This window comes from Nerophis lumbriciformis, linkage group LG06, assembly GCF_033978685.3.
Source record: "Nerophis lumbriciformis linkage group LG06, RoL_Nlum_v2.1, whole genome shotgun sequence".
NCBI lineage: Eukaryota > Metazoa > Chordata > Actinopteri > Syngnathiformes > Syngnathidae > Nerophis > Nerophis lumbriciformis.
Genome location: NC_084553.2, coordinates 40,694,818 through 40,712,973, shown reverse-complemented (window position 1 = coordinate 40,712,973; position 18,156 = coordinate 40,694,818). Strand labels below are relative to the sequence as shown.

Here is an 18,156-nt window from a genome sequence, read left to right as displayed (position 1 = left end):
AAAAACAACTGCACACATGAATTGTAGATGAGACTAATATTAGTAGCAGGAAATCAACTGCAAACAAACGTATCCTTTTTTCTCATTAGCGTCACGATCACAGCAGCACGGCACTCGTTATGTCAATCAAATACGTTACTTAGCGATGCACGAATAAGTCCAACTTTGTTTTTCACGTATTAATGCTTAATTTGTGGACCCCTCAGATGTAAAGACATGATGTGTCTCCAGTTTTTCATTCTCTAAAAACTGTGAGGTAGCAGCAACGTCTTGGTGATAATAAATGGTTTAAATCTTTCGAAAAAATATTTTTCTTAAGAGTGTATAAATCCACTCCATCTCATTTAAATATTTTTTTCCCATGACTTCTACTGAGCTCCATTCAGTATATTAACATTTATGACTTACATATTTAAAAAGTGCATGAACGTGAATGAGCGAGTGAATGAGTAATCAGACGACAAGTGTCAAAAGTGGAAGCCTGGTTTTAATCGATATTGCTCTACTGTAATAATCCTGAAAGGCATAGTCTGGAGTAACACATGTAATGTTTCAAACAAATATTTGTTTAACTTACAGAATCATAGCTCTCTCTTTTTGCATTGAACAATATATACAGTGTGAAATAAATACATTTACACAAATGGACATTATCATTGGAGCACACTTGTATGATACACATCACAAAAATATACAGGTAGTTGTTTTTTTTTTGTCATTTTCAGTTTACTGATGTGAAGCACATCTATAATCTAAGAACATATTTTTTTTTAATAACAACAGGAGGGTTTTCATATCTTCGTCCAGGACGCTTCACAAGAAAAGGGTCTTTTTTTTTTTTTTTTTTTGAATACCCCTAAAAGTTGTTGCTCCCTTCACATGAAGGCAGCAGCCAATGGTGAATACAACTAAATGATGGACAATCCTTCATAGTCGTAGTCGAGCATGAGAGATGATTACGTACAATATTTGCAGGTTAATAACAGATGAAAGGGAAAAAAAAAACCCGCGGTGCTTAAAGTGCAACTCATTTTCCCATTGCACCTCATGGAAAACACTAGAAATAACATCGGAAGTCATCGAGTGCAACAAAATATTGCTTGTCGGAAATGACAAAAACATTTTTTTGGACCATAAATGTGGTTTCTTATTGACTTGGCTGGCCTGTGCCAAATACACAAGTCTGTCCCCTATTAAATTTCCACATCATAGTCAAATCAAGTGCACATTTGGGACACTCGCAGCATCTGTCACTGCTTTCACTGCAGAACATCTTGTAAAGCCGGACTAGTTTTGCAACAATAGCGGTACTTTTGCTCCTATTAAAACACTTATGTTAAAGTTTACGATGCCTCTAAGCCTTTTAAAATTCGACATAATGCTACACTTTTTAAGTGATCAAAGACAAGATAACTTAATTGAAAGGCCTTGTAATTATTTTCGAAATGATTTAAAAAATCATCAGATAATTGTAATAAAAGGGGCAAAATGATGGAGTTGCGTGGAAGGTAGTTATGTATGTACAGTGAGATTATTTTTTAAAAAGTCCCCTCAGAGTTACTCAAATGTCTCTCGGTCCATCCTCAGGTTAGTGAAACCTCGAAAGATAATACAGAATATTGTTTCTTCAAATCACTCTCCTCCCATGTAAATACTTGTTGTTATCATTTAGATACTAAATAATTCATTATGTCTGTAAGAGATGAGCGCTGTGTTTTAACCCCTCCCCTCCCACTCCCACGTCACGAGGACAGGGACACAACTCAAAATAAAGGAAGACTTGAGGATTAAAAAGCAAAAGTCAAAGGTTAAATCCCTTTTTTTTGTTGTTATTGTTGCTTTTTGCCCTCCAATAAAATGTCTTATGTTAGAATTCAATCTGTTTTTCCCCCTATTTACAATATACAAGGTTAAATAACGATGGCGGACTACACTTAAATCTTCAGCTGCCAGCTTCTTGTAGTTTGGACAAACAACTTGACATCTTTATCCATCTTTAAGAACCAATCACTTACATCATTCATTTATGACGTTTAACTGTTAAAGCTTTCTGGGCCCTACTTCCTGTTTGCAGAGACGGTATTAAAACGATGCAATGACTGTTATATGTGAAGAAAACACAAGCAGATGTCTGAAAAAATCAGCCTTAGCATGCTCTAACTTTAGTTTATTTGACTTATTATGTTATTGCATTTTAAAAACAGGAAGTTAAGATAGCAAAACCAACTTGTGTGATGACGATGCCAATTTGTTTTAGCACCGCAATTACCACCAAACGGAGCAGTTTTAATTGTCAAAAGTTGTGACTTGACGAAGATTGCCTGTAAAATTGCCGCCCCAGAACACTCGTCTACGTTCATTGGCCCGTGCCTTTCACGCAGAACGCAGCAAAGCAGAATATGAATGAGCTTTGCATAATTAATTACATCTTTAGTCTCGTTTGACAGCGACAATTACTTCCAACAGCTGAGTGCAATAAGGCATCCCATTTTGCACGGACCAAGCTCTGATAATTCTGTACCTCCTAAGCAGGAAAGTAAGCCAAACAACTACATCTCTCTCATTTCTAACTGTTTTTGTCAAAGTGTTGCACTTCATCCTGCTAGTCAGAAGATCCGGCGTCTTTCACACAGAACCCTTTAAATATTGCATCTGGAATCATTTGTTTTGTCTGACAGCCAGTTTCGCTTTCAACGCACTCACAGGAGGGGAGAAGTGAGTTTTAAAGGGGAAGTGCACTTTTTGGGGGAATTCTTCCCATCCACAATCCTCATGCGAGACAAGAACACACATTTTTCTCTTTTCTGTGCAAAATAGTGAAAAACTGCTAGTACAATGTAGATTATAAGATTCACATTCTCTGGCTATAAAACCCTCTAAATACACATTCAAATAATGACAACGATACCCAATTTACATGTCGTGACCTGCATATTAACCAAGTATCGGTTATTATGAGAGCTAACTTAGAGGAACTACTTTTAGCGCCTTGTTCACAGAGAGGTAAGCTAGCTACTTAGCTGCTGCTGAATCACGTTTGAGTTTGGACAAGTTATTGCTTGATTATAAATCATCACATCACACTTGGAAAGTAGAAGGTTGTGGCAATAAGCCAAGAAGTAGGTCAACTTTGAAATTCAATTCACCGTATTTTTCGGAGTATAAGTCGCACCGGCTGAAAATGCATAATAAAGAAGGAAAAAAAAAACATATTAGTCGCACTGGAGTATAAGTCGCATTTTTGGGGGAAATTTATTTGATAAAAGCCAACACCAAGAATAGACATTTGAAAGGCAATTTAAAATAAATAAAGAATAGTGAACAACAGGCTGAATAAGTGTACGTTATATGAGGCATAAATAACCAACTGAGAAGGTGCCTGGTATGTTAACGCAACATATTATGGTAAGAGTCATTCAAATAACTATAACATATAGAACATGCTATATGTTTACCAAACAATCTGTCACCCCTAATCGCTAAATCCCATGAAATCTTATACGTCTAGTCTCTTACGTGAATGAGCTAAATAATATTATTTGATATTTTACGGTAATGTGTTAATCATTTCACACAAACTATGAAAAAAACTGCGACTTATATTTAGAAAAATATGGTAGACATTGCTAGGAAGACGCGGCAATGTGCTCGTTTTCTCTCAGCGTTTTTTTTTTATCTGAGGAGTTACGGTTATGAGGATTTTGTCATCTAAACAGGGAACACCAGTCTTGTGCTGAAAGATATAAACATCCCACCAGTCAGCAATGTAAGTCACTGTTTAGTTAAAACCCTCTAAAAAACATCCAAATACTGACAAAAATACTCCATTTACATTTTGTAGCACTACCGCTGCATGATGCTTAAATGTTTCACTATAGTTAGGTCTGCTTATCAGTCAGATTCTAAAACCTGTAGCTCATCCTCCCTATATTCAGGCTCAAAAATCTAAGGTTCTGAATCATTGCTTATCCCAAAGCAGTCGTTAGGCTCTCATTAAGTCTGCTATGATTATTAGTAGTAGTTGTTGTCGAAGGAAGTAGCAATCAATGCGCCCAGAAAAGAAGTTAGGGTAATATTTAAAAAGATCAAAATAAGGTCAATATTAAATGTTTTTATGAATGTTCCCGTTTCTACATTACATATACCTGTATACTTACAGAATGTATATAAAACATTAATGGAGGATTACAACATTTTATGTATCCTCATTGGCTGCATTGTTAGCTGCCTCTTACTAGCAGTTGTTTTTACTATTTAGAATGCATAAAAAGGGGGAAAAAAAACGTATGTGTTCTTGTCTCACATAAGGATTGTGAATGACAGGCAAAATTCCCGAAGCAGTGCACTTCCCTTTTAAACTTCACAACTTTTCACACAGGACAACTACTGCTTCCGTTTAGCTGTGATATTACCTCCAAATATTGGCAGGACAACTTCATTGACTTGGGAACGAGGCAGAAAACGGGGGCTGTGACCTGTCCTGCTACGATGAGGTCACATGATGTGAGGGGGGTACTGTTCCAAAGTGTACCATGGCAACCAGAACTGTACCACCTGGTGGAAACGCGGCTTTAGACGATGGCTTCTCAGTCCCATGACGAGGTGTCCTGACCCCTGACCTCATCCTTGTCAATAAGTGATATTACTGGTTATGTTTTTACATACATGACAGCAGCTGAGCGTCGTGGTCAAGTTAATAGCTGACAGGAAGTTCCAAAACAAAAGCTGCTGTTATTTGTCATATACAAGATGGCTGTTATTTACACGCCTATTCTAGGTACATTAGCAAGGATTAGTTCCAGATAGAAACCCCTTGAAATGAAACATAAAGCGGGGCTTCACAATGCACCCTCTGTCCCCCACCGGTCCGAGGCCATCTTGTAAAGATGATCTCGTGGGAAGGAAAGTGAGCAAGGAGGGAAGCACGGAGGTGACAAAGGACTATTGGCACACGGGCGGAGTCACGTGAGGCTGAAGCTGAGAAGATGGAAACACTGCAGACTGACTGAGGACAATGTGAGCAGTCCAAGTGTCCGCTTGGCTCTATTTACGCTTTTCCAGAGGCGGAACCAGGGACCACGAGTGACTAGTTCTGGTCGAGCAGGTTAGAACATTCTAAGTATGGCTGCAGATATCGATAATTTTAGTAATCTATCAAATAGTTTGTTATCTGATCGAGTAATCGGATAAAACACACTTTATGGCCTCGATGCGCACTTTAGGGCAAATACTTAAAACAAACACCAATTTTTCATGCTTGCCATAACCTTCATTCTTCTTTCTAATAAATGCACATCATCAACATAGAAATTGCACTTTTAACATGTGTGCATAATAAAAATGTGACACAGCACCCACACGCCACCGCTCTCATGTACGCTCTTTTGTAGCGGAAACTGCTATTCCATGCTGACTGGATTTGATACATTTTCATTAGTTACACTCATTTAACGATGAATCGAAACAACAGACTTTTTTTTTTCTAACCGATAAATTGTTGCAGCCTTGATTGTAACATTTGAGGTTACATAAAAAATGTACTAGTTTAGTCTGTTGCTGTGCTGTGGACCCAGCAGTATTAAACTCCATAGTCCCCACTTTGCTATAGTTGCACTTTTATGCTGCCCTCAGTCTCCTGTTGGATAAAGTGTGTAAATATCAGCATTTTTTTTTTTTTACGATTGATGTGTTCAAGGTGGCCTGGTTATCACAGCTTTTTTGTGGAAAAGCAACAACTGCTGACTTCTTAGTCGCTCATTAACTCTGCTGGAATTTTCCTTTTCAAGGGTGACACACAGGAGCATTGTGGCTAACCGGGCCCGTCATTTGGGAAGAACCACAAAAGTGTTAACAGCAAATCCAACTGTAGATAAATCAGCCCTGTTGGTTGGAAATTATTAATGGAAGAGAAAGGGATTTTCCAAAATCAAACTTCAAATAATTGTGTATAATAGTGAACGTTTGCTGGCATCTGCTGAATGTAATGAAAGTGTTCCATCTTTTGGCAGGCAAATCTCTTCATCTTCTTTGTCCATCCCAATGTCAATGTACACGTAATGTGATTACAAATGTCATTAATACTTCTTTAGTGTTTTTTTTTTCCCTTTAAGTTATCTTCTTAAACACTTACAAAATTAATATAGGTGGGAGAGGAGGAGTAGGGGGCTCTCACCGGTCATCAAATGAACATTTCCTTGTGTCCTGGTATGAATAAGCTCATTATTAAATGCATATGAGAGAGTTCTTGTCAGCGTTCTTGCTCAGGACAATAACAGCAGGAAGCGTCTTTGTCTCTGCCCCATTAAAGGAGGCGGGGTCATATCAGTCTGTCAGCTTGCATCCCCGCACCTCCCAAAAGCGAAAGGTCAAGTGAGCCTTTTTTTTTTTTTAATCTTAGACAGTTAAGGTAAGAGGAGTAGCTTACTTGTTTAGTTAAGGGGCATATTACTGTGTGTGTGTGTGTTAAATGTGGAGAGGTCACTGGAAGTAGTTTGGAGACTCCGCCCTCACACTTTGGCCTCCAGCAGCTCCAGGAAGAGTTTGTGCATGGGCACTTTGCCGTCCTGCTTGATGCTGTAGAAGTGCTGCACGGCCTTGGTGGAGGTCTGGCGGAGCAGAGGCAGGGTCATGAGCAGCTTGCCTGCCCGGCGAGGGTCCTCCTGGTGCTGGGAAGCCTCGTAGTCTTGCAGGGCCTCGTGGAGCACGTCCTGGAGCTTCTGCACGGCATCCACGTCCTCAATGTGCATGGAATCTGGAAAGGGAAAATTAATTGTTATTACTCCCAAAACGGAAGTGTGTGGTACAAAGCCCTAAAGGGACATGAAGGACATTTTTTCAAAACATTTTTTTTAGATATGTATCCCGTGCGGGGGCGCGCAGCGCTCGCTGAACCTGCATTTTTGGCTTGGTGTGTCCACAGCGGATTACTAGGTGTAAGACAAACACTTTATCTTCCTGGTTATTGTATCGCTACGTGTTTGACATTATATATGACTTTACCGTGCCCGCAAAAAGGACAGTTTGCCTCTTCTGTGGCATTAATGAGATTTAAAGGTCTATTGTTAGTCCGATGTTGATGTGATAAAACCTCTTTCTTGTTTGGAAGATACACCCAATTGTAACTGTTATTTCTTCTTGCACATAATAAATATGTACAAATGGCCACTTTGTTGCTGCTGTACCTAAACAATCGCCTCCTTTCTTACAGCCGTGTGTGTGACCGTGTCAGTGTGCATTGTACTTGTCAGACATGTTAAATAAAGACAGACGTCAAATAGCGCTCGCGGTTGAGTTTTAGTCTTGATAGATCACACTGCTGAACAATTATATTAGCATCTTCTTATGACCGGCATATATTCTGCATATTCATGAAGACAAACACACTAAAAGGACTGCACTACTTATTCTGCTCGCTGAAGAGACGCAATCCTCTGCTCATAAATTTAGAAGATCAGCTTTGCACGTGATTTAATCCACGCAAACCTTTAGTAGATCACTGACTACAGTGCGCTTTTGCATTATATACTAGTTACTAGGGGTGTGGGAAAAAATCGATTTGATTTCGAATCGCGATTCTCAAGTTTTGCGATTCAGAATCGATTCTCATTTAAAAAAAATCGATTTAAAAAAAAAAAATGTTTAATACATTTTTATTTTATTTTATTATTTTTTTTAATTAATCAATCCAACAAAACAATACACAGCAATACCATAACAATGCAATCCAATTCCAAAACCAAACCCGACCCAGCAACACTCAGAACTGCAATAATCAGAGCAATTGAGAGGAGACACAAACACGACACAGAACAAACCAAAAGTAGTGAAACAAAAATGAATATTATCAACAACAGTATCAATATTAGTTACAATTTCAACATAGCAGTGATTAAAAATCCCTCATTGACATTATCAATAGACATTTATAAAAAAAGAAAAGAAAAAAGATCAATAGTGTCACAGTGGTTTACACTTGCATCGCATCTCATAAGCTTGACAACACACTGTGTCCAATATTTTCACAAAGATAAATCAAGTCATATTTTTGGTTCATTTAATAGTTCAAACAAATTTACATTATTGCAATCAGTTGATAAAACATTGTCCTTTACAATTATAAAATCTTTTTACAAAAATCTACTACTCCGCTTGCATGTCAGCAGACTGGGGTAGATCCTGCTGAAATCCTATGTATTGAATCGTGAAAAAAATCGAGAATCCTGTTGAATTGAAAAAAAAATCGATTTATAATCGAATCGTGACCCCAAGAATCGATATTGAATCGAATCGTGGGACACCCAAAGATTCACAGCCCTACTAGTTACTATGGTATTCTAATTAGTTACTATGGCAATCTAAGTCACAGCAGCTGAGACGAGACAACAAGCAGTGTGGGTGGGGAGCGTTTCCACAGAGTGTTTCCAGAGCGGCCAGCCTGAAATATGTGGTGTCAGGGACAGACATGAAAGGAGATTTTTACAGCAAAGTTCTAAAGCTTAGTGATGTATCAGATGTATCAGATAGTAGGTGGGTTTTTTTTACCCTTCATTTTCATATTTCACTGTGTTTGTTGCATTTCGCTTGATTGTAAAATATGTCGATCGAGAGGGGGTGTGACGTTCATATGTTGTCAATATTCAGTGTTTTATCGTTCATAGGTAATATTGTAAATCCCACATTCTTTATTTTCATGTAAATTCTGGGTGTCTCATTCAGTAAAAAAAACGTAAAATTCCATTCTGTTTTTTAAGGTAGTCTGTCATAACGTTTTTAGCGTTCAGACATTATTGTGAGTTTTTGTATTAGTGTTCCTAAAAATCAAATCTACCGGCCCCCACACACATTTTTTTCTCTAAATTTGGTCCCCCGAGTCAAAATAATTTCCCAGGCCTGTACTGGGTGCAAGTTGTCTTGCTACAATACAACACAAACAACAGTTGTGTCTCTTTACATTCAGAGCTTGTCCTGTAGTATCTGTCATTAAAGCGTGGAGCAGTGGGTGTGATGAATGAAGAGACACACAGACATGTAGGCGGAGTTTAAAAAATGGGAGTTGTGGGATGATGGAGAGATTTGCTAACATCTAAACCTCTTGTGTGAGTGTGTGTGTGTAATTCTTTTTGCTGGCGGCATGTGAGTTGTGTTTGTGTGTAAAGTGTCCCTCAATAATAATGCTGCATATTGGCCCTTGGGGAAGACCTGTCTTAATGCCAGCTGGCCTTTGGCTCCCAACCTCTGATCAATGGCTACGATCAATGGCTACATGCATGTTAAATAATAATCACAAGGCAACTACTGATCCATGCAGCCACACACACACACACACACACACACACACACACACACACACACACACACACACACACACACACACACACACACACACACACACACACGCACACATTTACTAAAGGTTGCTTGTAGTAAAACACGCAAACTTGATAGCACATGCAAAGCTGATCTACTAAATTTGTGCAAAGAGGATTACGCTTCTTTTGTGAGCAGAATAAGGAGTGCAATCCATTTAGCGTGTCTGTCTTCATGAATATGTAGAAATGATGCTGATCATCAGAACGCCCACAATACTGGGAAGAACAAATGCAAATCTAATCATTCGGCACATATGCAATGTGATTTATCAATGCTGTTCTATCAGCGCCTTTTGCGTCTTTATTTAGCACGTTCGAAAAATATGTGCAAAATGGACAGTTACACACGGCTTTGAAAAGGAGGCGCTCGCGCTGCAAAGACATGATGAACGGATAATCCTCCATCCTACATGTGTGTGTCAACATATTTGGACTGGCATAAATAAAATAAAATAAAATAGACATATTGTCTATTCAGCAATATCGTTTTATAATTTCATAGCTATTGGATGATTTAAGGGGAAGATTAAAACAAATTAAATTGATGTATTTGGGTGTCTGCTGACGTTTTTTTTTTTTAATGTTGTTAATTTTTTTCAATTAGGAAATGTATTATTATAATATATCTCTTATTTGAAAAAAATGTCTTTCAATATGTATTTTCTTGCTTTTGGATCTTTTCAGACGCTTGAATGCGCTGCTGTTGTGTTGGTCAACCACCTCCCAGAGATCGCCGTCAGCTGTTTCTGCTGTCTATAGATTGCGATTCTATATTGCAAAAAAGGTGTAACAAATTAAAAATGTTAGTTAATAACACACAAAAGTTGGAGAGCATATTAACATGAATGTGGAGGGCACATATTGCCAGCAGTACATGCAAAAAACTCACTTAAATGAGAGGGTCTGCCGCACTTTAATTGTACACACAGTCTTAGTAGCTCACAGCCAACACGCCCACTAATAGTACACGCAATTTTATAGTTTGCACACGCTGTTTAGCACGTGGTATTTGGATCTTCATAGATCAGGTCCTTAGAGTATGACAAAGGTCAAAATATTAGGTAAACCTGTACAGTATAATGTACAGTAAGTGAGTGATATCCATCCTGCAATGGCGCCCCATAATACACCTGCTGTGAACCTGTTTTTATGTTTTATTTATTTATTTTTTATCGTGTTCTGTTTGTGTTGTGTTGTGTTTGCTCGGTTCTCGTATTATCTTTTAACCTGCCCATTGTACAGCACTTTGGCTACCCCTGTGGTAAATTTTAAATGTGCTTTATAAATAAAGTTGATTTGATTTGACAGTAGTGCAATCAAAGACAGGTAATCAATTCAAAATATGATTATAATTGCACAAAATCATCTTGCTTGAATTAGGTGTTTTTATCTGATCCTTTAGTGTACAATAGCACACATGCGCGCATTCTCACATTTACACACACGGCTGGATCTATAGAGAGTAATGCATGTATCAGTATGCAGGAGCAGACCACTTGGCTTTGTCCTATAAAGGATCAATAGAAAACTCAGCTTGTATCAGTTTATAAAAGACTGGGTGGTCCACTTGGATCAGTGGCTCATATTTTATTTAGCAGATCATATTATTACAACATACTGTATTAAGAGTACACGCAGCTTCAACACGCAAACGGTTTCCTCTTAGCTTCATGAGACAGCATTTATGGAATCTGAGATTTCCTGAACGTAAATAAATGAAGCCAGATTAATTTCACACATGCATGGTGTAATTAATGTTGTGTGTTTAGTGTTTTGCCTGCAAGACATGGCCGCTGCTTGCGCTGTGACCCGCAGTACACTTAGCAGCTAAACAGCACAACTTAATGAGCGTGAGATGTTTAAACATGCAACAATGCATGCACACACACACTCACACACACTCACACACACACACACACACACACACACACACACACACACACACACACACACACACACACACACACACACACACACACACACACACACACACACACACACACACACACACACACACGTGCCTCCTGTTTCCCATGGCTAGTTGAAGTGTCTTTACATGTGGGGCACGTTTGCTAACATTTCTTAAGGCTGGGCTTCATTAATGCAGACGATTAGCATCCTGTGCATTAATTAGTGTCAGTGCCCTTCAAAATGCTAATGCTAGCATTCCGTTGTCTCTATGAGTGGATTGCGGTGCCATGTTGTTGTCATTTACGGTTTCAATTGTGACGGACATGTTCGGGGTCCGAAATAATGAGACAATCTTGCAGAAAATCTCACTCAGGCTGATAATGATATTGACATCTGAATCACGTAATGTAATGTTTATGAAATATTGTTGTAATATTTAATTATTTGCTATTACTTACAGCAGCAATATGTTAAAGGTACCATATTGAATTCTAACAGGAAAAAAATGCCTTTTTTACATTTTAAAAAGAGGACGAGCAGTAACGCCTCTCATGTTAGTTTGGTTGTCGCATATTTTATTTCACTTCATTTTGTTGTTTATTGCTGACCAATTGTGTTGACTACAGTGGCTAAACAATACAATCAGATTGCCAACTGCAGGGAGGAAATGACGGTTTTGACTGACCGCTTTGGCTGATTACATTTAAAGTAGCTTACAATTTCATTCAGAAAAATATTATATAATACTGTGAATTAAATTTTTTTTATACGTATACCAGTAATAAAACAAATCTTGGATCATTCATCACAAACATTTCATTAATAAGCTTTTTTTGTTTTCATTTTGGTTTCTGTTTGTGCACAAACATGCAAAACCAAGATATTGACTGTCACACAAAAACCCCACAAAAAACCCCCACGCATGGCAGCGTGTACTTTTCGCAGTGTTTGCAATCATTCTACGTTATTGTCACATTCTACTGGTGTGTAGTTAAATTGGCATGTTAGAAAGTGTGCGTGTGAGAGAGATTTGGGGGGGGTCAGTGTGCTGATAGTGTCACAGGATGAGAACAAAAGGGCCCTCCCTCCCCATTCAAAGCTCCCGTCCATTGCATCTCCCATTTAAACACATTGTATTGACAGTTTCCCCCTTGTAATTAAAGAGTACTGAAGAGCTGGCCGCCATCCAAGACAAAGTTCAAAAGACGGGTCATGGGAGGGGCGAAGTGTGTGCGCGCGTGCGAGTGTGTGTCAGTCAGCTGTCGATGCGGCCGGACACATCAGAGAGGGCCTTTTATCGACAGACTTTGGGTTGTAATGATTTCACCTTATTTAACAGGCATCTGAAGAGACGGCTATGCTAATTGTAAAAAAAAAAAAGGGAAAAAAAATGGTCACTTTTGTACAAGGTGGCTCGAACAGTCCGTGTGTGTACTGTACACTAGCAGTGTGTGTGAAGAGATTTCTAAGAGTATGAGTGTGTGTTTGCATGAAGAGGATTGAAATGAGCTCTTTGATGGCTCCCACAGGAGTGGTGATCCCTGGGATTTACTCTTTGCGCGCCTGCCTCACTCACACACACACACACAAACACACCAACACGCACACATGCTTCCAACCAACCTGAGTTAGCCAACGCGATGGCCTTGAGAGTGACAAATTCCTCCTTCTCCATTTTCATGGCTTTGTACTTCTTGACCAGCTGTAGGATGGCGTTGTTCAGGTCCAACAGTCCAGCCAGCTTCGACTGGTCCTCGTCCATGATGTAGTCCTCTGCATACACCAGCTTGACAACACAAGTCAACGACAATTAGGAACCTGCTTGTAACATTTCCAGAAGACAAGAGCATCCAAATCAAAAAGGCGCTTCTAACCTTGTCTTCGAAGGAAAGCGAGCGGTAGACCACGCGCAGGATCAAGATCTCCATCCATGCACTCTGCAGTAGACTCATCTGGTCTGCTAGAGACAGCGTGGAGAAGCCTGAAAAAACAACAAAAAGGAAAACAAATTGCATTTTTAGAAGATAAGATGCATGGATGGAGCAGAAAACTAATATTATTAAGCGGTATGTGGGTGGAGACAAAATATCAATATAGTCATTCGGGATGGAACATAATGAAAATAATAGGCAAGTATGTTATGTTGTTCTGATCATACTTTTTGGGGCGAACCGGTTCTCCTCTTAACTGGTTCAGGTCCTCTCTCGATCACAGGACATACTTTGTTGGAAATGGTAACTGTCTCAGACCAAATGAGATATGTGGGGTTCCTCAGGGGTCAACTCTGGGACCCCCATTGTTCAACTTGAACATGCTGCCACTAGGCCAGCTAATACCCAGCTTTAATGTGTCCTACCACAACTAAGCCAGTGACGGTCAGATCTCTGTGTCACTGACGACAGGTGAACGTCGGCTTGTTGATTCACTTTGTCGCTGCATCGAACAAATCAGTTTGATGCAGCGACAATTCAATTTTCTTCAGCTAAACTCCGACAAAACTGAAGTTAGTGTCTGTGGCCCACAGAAGCAAAATATAAAATGTTGTTATTCACCTTGAGAGGCTCTCCCTGAAACATAATATTCAGACTCAGACCTGAATTTAACAGTCACATTAAGTCAATAACATCAGCAGCTTTTTACCAGCTGACAAACATTGCCAACATTAAAGGAACAATGTCCAAAGCAGAGTAAGCAAGACTAATCCATGCCTTTGTCTATTGCAGGTAAGACTACTGTAATGGCGATCTCACTGGGCTCTCTAAACAAGCTTCAAAGTAACTGCAGTACACCCAGAATGCTACTGCTGGAGTCCTGACTAGAACCAGGAAATACGACCATATTGGTCACATGCTTAGGTCACATTTTGACATTGTTATTCATGTTTTATTGTGATTATTTGTAAGATTTCATTTTTATTCATGATTTTATCGTGATTCATTTTATGGTTTTATTTTTATTCATGATTGTATACGCCTTCTTGTAAAGCACTGTGGATAGCCTTGTGTACAAATTATGCTTTATAAATAAACGTGCCTTTTTTCTTTCTGAATTTTTTGACACTGAATTTATGTATCTGGATTTTTTGCATCTTAATTTTGTGAACACATTTTTTTTATATGAAATTATGCTGACAATGTCATTGAATAAAAATTTGTGAGCAAATGCATGTGCTTAAAAATTAAGTTTTTTAAAATACAGTGATTTAAAATTCACTTTATAAAAATTCAGTGCAGAAATATTTGTTGCCCAAAATATATGACCCACTTCGGGTAAATTAAGACTGAAGAAATTGATGGTGTCTCAAACCATCCAATGGGGTGTCAATGTTGCAGTCACATGACACGGGTCTTGTCTTGAGAAGCAGCAAATAGGCAGTTTGTTAAACATTTTTTTAACTGAATTTTAAAACACTGTATCTTAACACACTGAGTATTTAAGCACACACATTTTGTTCTCTATTTTTAGTTCAATGAAATCATCTGCATAATTTGGTGTAAAAAAAACAATCAGTTCACAAAATTCTAACCAAAAATTCTGTTCCATAAATTCAGTGTCAAAAAAAGCTTTGGTAACAAAGACACAGATAAACCTCCAGCGTAGCGCCATTACGGACGGAATCACAGTATTGGCGGAAGTAATCACCTGGCCAATAACAATGTAATCTATTATGAAATGTGGAAAGTTACGGAAATTGATGCAATGTGACTGAAATGTTGTCATCGTGAGGAGACAGAAGGTTTGTCTGGGAGATATCGCGTATACGTGGACATGCAAAACTCTTCACAAACACTCAACGTGATGATCAATGTGTCCATAAATAGTCTTATTTAGTCTTTTTCTGACATACAACCACACTTTAGAAGTAAAAGTGGACAGTTAAGAAAAAACGTCTCAAAGGATCAAAAGTGCTCACTCCTCCCTAACCTCCTGTCCAGTAGATTCCTCCTGTCCTCCCTCCCCCAGTGCTGAGGGCTGTTCTCTGGGGACAGGTAAGCCTTATCTCCCCCTGACACAACCTGCATGGATCAATGCTGCCGCTGCACCTCTCAAACATGCTCTCTAATTGCAGCCATGCCGCAAATTTCCTCTTTACTTCACTCCCAATACATGTCGTTTATAGTTATGCATGATGACGCAATACAGGAAGTGAACGTGGCAGAACAGACTCTCATGAAAAGACTTTCTACAAGATGTTCTGGTTCATCCCAAAGGTGTTAGCATGCCGTGACAGACCTAAGCTTTCCTGCACAGGTAACAGAAAAAGACCCTTCCCCAAACTCTTCCCACAAGTTACAAGCATACAGTTGTCCAAAATTGTTTGGCCCAATGAAAGCTTTAATGCAACACACTCACAGCTGTCCTCTCCACGCACACCTCTCTATTCACACCTGTGCTTGAGTGTGTGTCTTCATAAGAGAGGTGGCCCATGTGAGCGCACCTGTCAGACTGCACCACAGCACTCCAATGTGTGTGTGTGTGTTGCAAGCACATCCTGCCAGTAGGAGCGCACAGACCAGAAGCAAGATATTTCCTCGACAACATCTGCTGCCACGCGCCTCCTCTTGAGACGGTGGAGTGCGTGCCAGTGTGTGTGTGCTCTTATCTCACAGTGTGTTGACGGCTAATGGCAGGCGTCTCATTATGTCCAGGTTGCAGGCTATTGTTGCTTGAAATGTGCTCTAATTCAGTCCATCTACATCTTGTGACGTCCCTAGCGCGCACACACACACACACACACACACACACACACACACACACACACACACACACACACACACACACACACACACACACACACACACACACACACACACACACACACACAAACCCGCAAAGACATCTAAATATACAGAGCAGTAAAGTAAAAGGTGGGCCATATGTACCATTGCCAAGTGTTGTCTACCCAATGACATCTCAGCAGGGATGACATACTGTAGGTGTTCATTATTGTTTTTCATAACACAGAAGTCAAGCAGACGTCTTGCGGGCATCCTTTAGGACTTCAGCACTCACGGCGGGCAAAGTAAACAAGTGATGGCATTGCTAAAATTAACACAACATCACACACACACTTAACAAATCGGTTAAGAGGGTTCTTCCAAGCTCAAAGTCAATCACTTCAAGACCTTTTAAGAGACATTTCCAAGGGTTTGTTGCATATAGACACAGTGATACCTCAACTTAAGAGTGTTTTGAGATAAGAGCTGTCTCTTGGCTGCTTGTTAAAGTTGCAAACATATAGCCATGAAAATATGGAAAAGCTGCTGATGGTGTGTTTGACAAGGAAGCAGCTGGAAAGAGATACCGTAGATCTCTCTCTAAGGTAAACTCTGTACATTATTGTGGAGGGAGGTGTGGCCAGCGCTGCCTGCAGGAGAAAAGGTCACCGCCTCTGTCCATGGTGCTGAGCACCATCAGACGGGGGCGTGGCAGTGCCAACGGCGAGACACAGCTGAACAGGTGATTAGATTTCCCAGGTGGTAGGAGTTGTCTAATCACCTGTTGTCTTTAACAGTAGCGGTCGGGAACAGCAGGAGGAGGAAGGACTGGGAGAGTTGGAGAGACTTTTGAGAGACTGAAAAGTCAAAATAGCGAAAACTAGTGATGTGCATTAAAACTTTGTTCAACTCTGGACGCCGGTCTCCTGTGACGTGTGTGATCAGCGGAACCGCTAGGAAGCGACTTCCACAATTATTTTTACATTACTTTAAAAAAAGTACTGCAGTTTTTTGGGGCGGTATAGCTCGGTTGGTGGAGTGGCCGTGCCAGCAACTTGAGGGTTACTGGTTCGATCCCCGCTTCCACCATCCTTGTCACTGCCGTGTCCTTGGGCAAGACACTTTACCCACCTGCTCCTAGTGCCACCTACACTGGTTTAAATGTAACTTAGATATTGGGTTTCACTATGTAAAGCGCTTTGAGTCACTAGAGAAAAGCGCTATATAAATATAATTCACTTCACTTCACTTTATTAGTACATTTGATTGAATTGTTCTCCATACAATATTTGTTATCTAAGTTTGTTTTTACTTTGAAAAAGCACCAATTAAAATTGACATCCATTAATTTCAGTGCGATACGTTGATTTGGGATACAAGTGTTTTGAGTTAAGAGCTCCGTGACAGAACTAATTAGGCTCCTAATTTAGGATACATACAACGCTCAACATATGTACTATACAAACTGCCAATGTACCATACACAGTTTGTGATGCAACAACGAGTTAATGGTTTGTTGTGGATGAATACCAACAGCCAAACACATAAACACTTTGCTGTTGACGAATTTGTGGCTTAATTACAGCTGATATGCACAAACAGACATGTTCTGCAGCATAAAGGGAAACAGCAATAATTAAAAGCCTCATGATTAATTTATTGAGGCCAAGTGCGGCCTTTCAATGATTTTTATCAGCTCATGGTGTACAAGCACTTCCTGCGCTTGTTCCTGTTGTGTGTGTGTGTGAGTGTTTCATCCGTATGTTTGTAATCACTGAACACCCAGTGCACATGTGTGTGTGTATTTTAGTGTGCAAATGCGAGGCCAATACGAGACCCTCCACTTCCCCTTTCCTCTCCTCGCCATGGCCTGTCTGCGCCGTTCAGCCATCCAATGCCTCTTATCTGTCTGATTAATAGGCGGCCAGCTTCAGGACAAATTAATTAACAGATAACGCCATCTCGACCCCCACCCCCTCCCTCCTTCTCATGAAGCGATCGATACGGCAGAAGAAAAGAAACATCAATGGGAATTTAGTGCTGATGATGGAGAGAGAGAGGGAGGTATTGATGGCGAGAGAGCGCTAGGATGAGTGAGATGGAAGGAGGGGAGGAAAGTAAAACTGAGGTGTTAAAGACCTTCATTTCATACCTGTGAC

General features: G+C 39.8%; 1 protein-coding gene across 7 annotated transcripts in view; it reads right to left on the bottom strand.

Annotated features, from left to right (window-relative positions):
• Positions 1-469: 469 nt before the first annotated feature.
• Positions 470-18,156, bottom strand: part of esrrga (estrogen-related receptor gamma a) — a 122,590-nt gene continuing 104,903 nt past the window's right edge. For all 7 annotated transcript variants that reach the window (XM_061964340.2, XM_061964333.2, XM_061964336.2 and 4 more), the window contains exons 8-10: positions 13,154-13,260; positions 12,903-13,065; positions 470-6,751 (exon numbers count right to left, since the gene is read on the bottom strand). In XM_061964340.2, coding sequence (XP_061820324.1) covers positions 6,507-6,751; positions 12,903-13,065; positions 13,154-13,260 — 515 coding nt within the window. In that variant the 3' untranslated portion in view covers positions 470-6,506. The remainder of the gene's footprint in view (positions 6,752-12,902; positions 13,066-13,153; positions 13,261-18,156) is intronic.